The sequence below is a fragment of the Microtus ochrogaster genome, unplaced genomic scaffold (assembly GCF_000317375.1).
Source record: "Microtus ochrogaster isolate Prairie Vole_2 unplaced genomic scaffold, MicOch1.0 UNK11, whole genome shotgun sequence".
NCBI lineage: Eukaryota > Metazoa > Chordata > Mammalia > Rodentia > Cricetidae > Microtus > Microtus ochrogaster.
This window is the reverse complement of record NW_004949109.1, coordinates 6,886,104-6,888,535: the sequence shown is the minus strand read 5'-3', so window position 1 is coordinate 6,888,535 and position 2,432 is coordinate 6,886,104. Positions and strand designations below refer to the sequence as shown.

The following is a 2,432-nucleotide window of genomic DNA, read 5'->3' as shown; positions in this document are numbered from 1 at the left end:
CGACAGGGTTTCTCCTTAGCTTTTGGTTCCTGTCCTGGAACTAGCTTTTCTAGACCAGACTGGCCTCGAACTCACACAGATCCGCCTGCCTCTGCCTCCCGAGTGCTGGGATTAAAGGCGTGCGCCACCACCACCCGGCTCTATCCCCCACCTTTAAACTCAAGGGATTGGGATGTAGCTCAGTTGGTAGCATGCTTTGGCTGGCATGCACAAAGCCATGGGTTTCATCCCACCACCAGACAAACGGAGTGTGATAGAAAATGCCTTTTATTCCAGTACTTGGGAGGTGGGGACAGGAGAATGAGGACTGGATTGCATAAAATTTGAGGCCAGCTAGGGTTACATGAAGTGAGTTGCATATGGAGCAGAAAAATACTAGTATTGGTTGCCCTTAGAGTCAGGTTCAACTGCCTTTGGGGTTAAAATACCTGATTGCTCAGTTGGAGACGTGAAGAGGTGTGAAAGGAGATTAGACATTTTTAAATAATATAGGAAATAAAAAGGCATTTCTTTCTTTGTTATTATTCTACCAGTATTAGTGTTATTCTATGGGAACTTTTATTTTTCAGGTAGTTGTAAACAGGTTCAGTTAATGGCAATGTTTAATTGAATCAACTTTTTGTTTTCTTTAACTGAACACAGTGCTGATAATACTTGGGAACCAGAAGAAAATTTAGATTGTCCAGAATTAATTGAAGCATTTCTTAATTCTCAAAAAGCTGGTAAAGAAAAAGATGGTACAAAAAGGAAATCTTTATCTGACAGTGAATCTGATGATAGCAAATCGAAGAAGAAAAGAGATGCTGTAAGTATAAAGTATTGCCTATTAGACTGGGTCTTATCAACAATTAATAGCTTGAATTTTAATTACTTTGAACCTTTTCCCCCCTTCTAGAATACTTTTATTTAGTTCATATTTTGTTCTTCCAAAGTGATGGGTTTTGTTGTGCTTTTTTTTCATGCATAATTATCATTATACTTTGTTCTAATTCACCTCCCTCTCCCTTCCCCTTTATAGTTAATTTCCTGTTGAGGGTTGTGTTTGAGGCAAGGTCTCATGTATTGGAGAATGGCCTTGAACCACTCATCCTGTTACCTCTTAACATCCTGACACTGGAATTACAGGTGTTCACCACAGTGCCTGCTTAAAACTAGAATAGGTTAGGTGTTTTAGAGAGTTTCACCATGTAGCCCTGCCTGGCTTCTGTCATAGAAATCTGCCTGCCTTTGCCTCCTGCGTGCTGTAATTAAAGGCGTGCACCACCATGCCCAGCTAAAACTAGAATACTTTTTTTTTCACATGTATGGTATTTTGCCTGCATATGTATGTGTTTGCTTGTCTGTGTACCATGTGCATCTTGGTGTTCCCAGAAGCCTGAAGAGCGTATCAAACCCCTTGAGACTGAAATTACAGGCAGTTGTGAGCTACCATGTAGGTGCTAGCAATTGAACTCAAAATCTTTGATAGGGTAGCAGACGTTTCTAAATGTTCCAACCCTGGAATACTTTTTTAAACTCCAAATGAGAAAAAAAGAAAGAAAAACTTTATAGAGCCGTTCGTGGTGGCACAAATGAGATAATCTCTACCCTTGTCTTTAAATTAGTAAAGGACTGTGAGCTTCAAATATGATCATTTGAACTAGGTATCAAGAATTTTGCATATAGATCATTAATGTTAATACCAACACTGTTAACGTTAGATAATGACCCAGTTGAATAGATGAGAAAACATGATTGTAACAGGTGGGGATCTGAAAGGGAAACAACTTTCTATTGAGCCAGCCGTGTTCTAAACATCTTAATTCATACACTCCAAAAAACCTACAACGTAGGTACCTTGGATAATTAACTTACCCAAACCCACAGACCTTTAAAGAGGTAGAGTTGTCATTCTATCCCGTTCTGACTCCAGAGCCTGGTTACATTAATGTGAAATTTCAAGTGATTTTAACTTACTGATATCTTTAGTTCTCCGATATACTCCAAAATTATATAGGCTATAATTACCAACTGTTGCCGGGCAGTGGTGGCGCACACCTTTAATCCCAGCATTCAGGAGGCAGAGGTAGGTGAATCTCTGTGAGTTTGAGGCCGGCCTGGTCTACAAGAGCTAGTTCCAGGACAGGCTCCAAAGCTACAGAGAAACCCTGTCTCGAAAAACAAAAAAATAATAATAATAATAATTACCAACTGTTTGTTTTAGAAATTGAAAAACAGCCAGGTGGCGATATGACTTGAGTTTCCCAGTACTGGTGAAGCAGAGGCAGGCAATTTCTCTTGAGTTCCCAGACCAACCTACCTAACCTGGTCTGCATAGTGAGACACAATGAGGGGTCAGGGACAGACAATTTTAGGTAGAGAACTAGCTCAATAGTTAAGAGCACTTGCTGTTCTTCCAAAGGACACAGTGGGGGCTGGAGAGATGGCTCAGA

At 40.3% G+C, this 2,432-nt stretch overlaps 1 protein-coding gene across 4 annotated transcripts in view; it reads left to right on the top strand.

Moving 5' to 3' along the window:
* Window positions 1-2,432, top strand: part of Cbx3 (chromobox 3) — a 15,704-nt gene that overhangs the window by 7,753 nt on the left and 5,519 nt on the right. For all 4 annotated transcript variants that reach the window (XM_005366610.3, XM_005366608.3, XM_005366609.2 and 1 more), the window contains one exon: window positions 643-805. In XM_005366610.3, coding sequence (XP_005366667.1) covers window positions 643-805 — 163 coding nt within the window. The remainder of the gene's footprint in view (window positions 1-642; window positions 806-2,432) is intronic.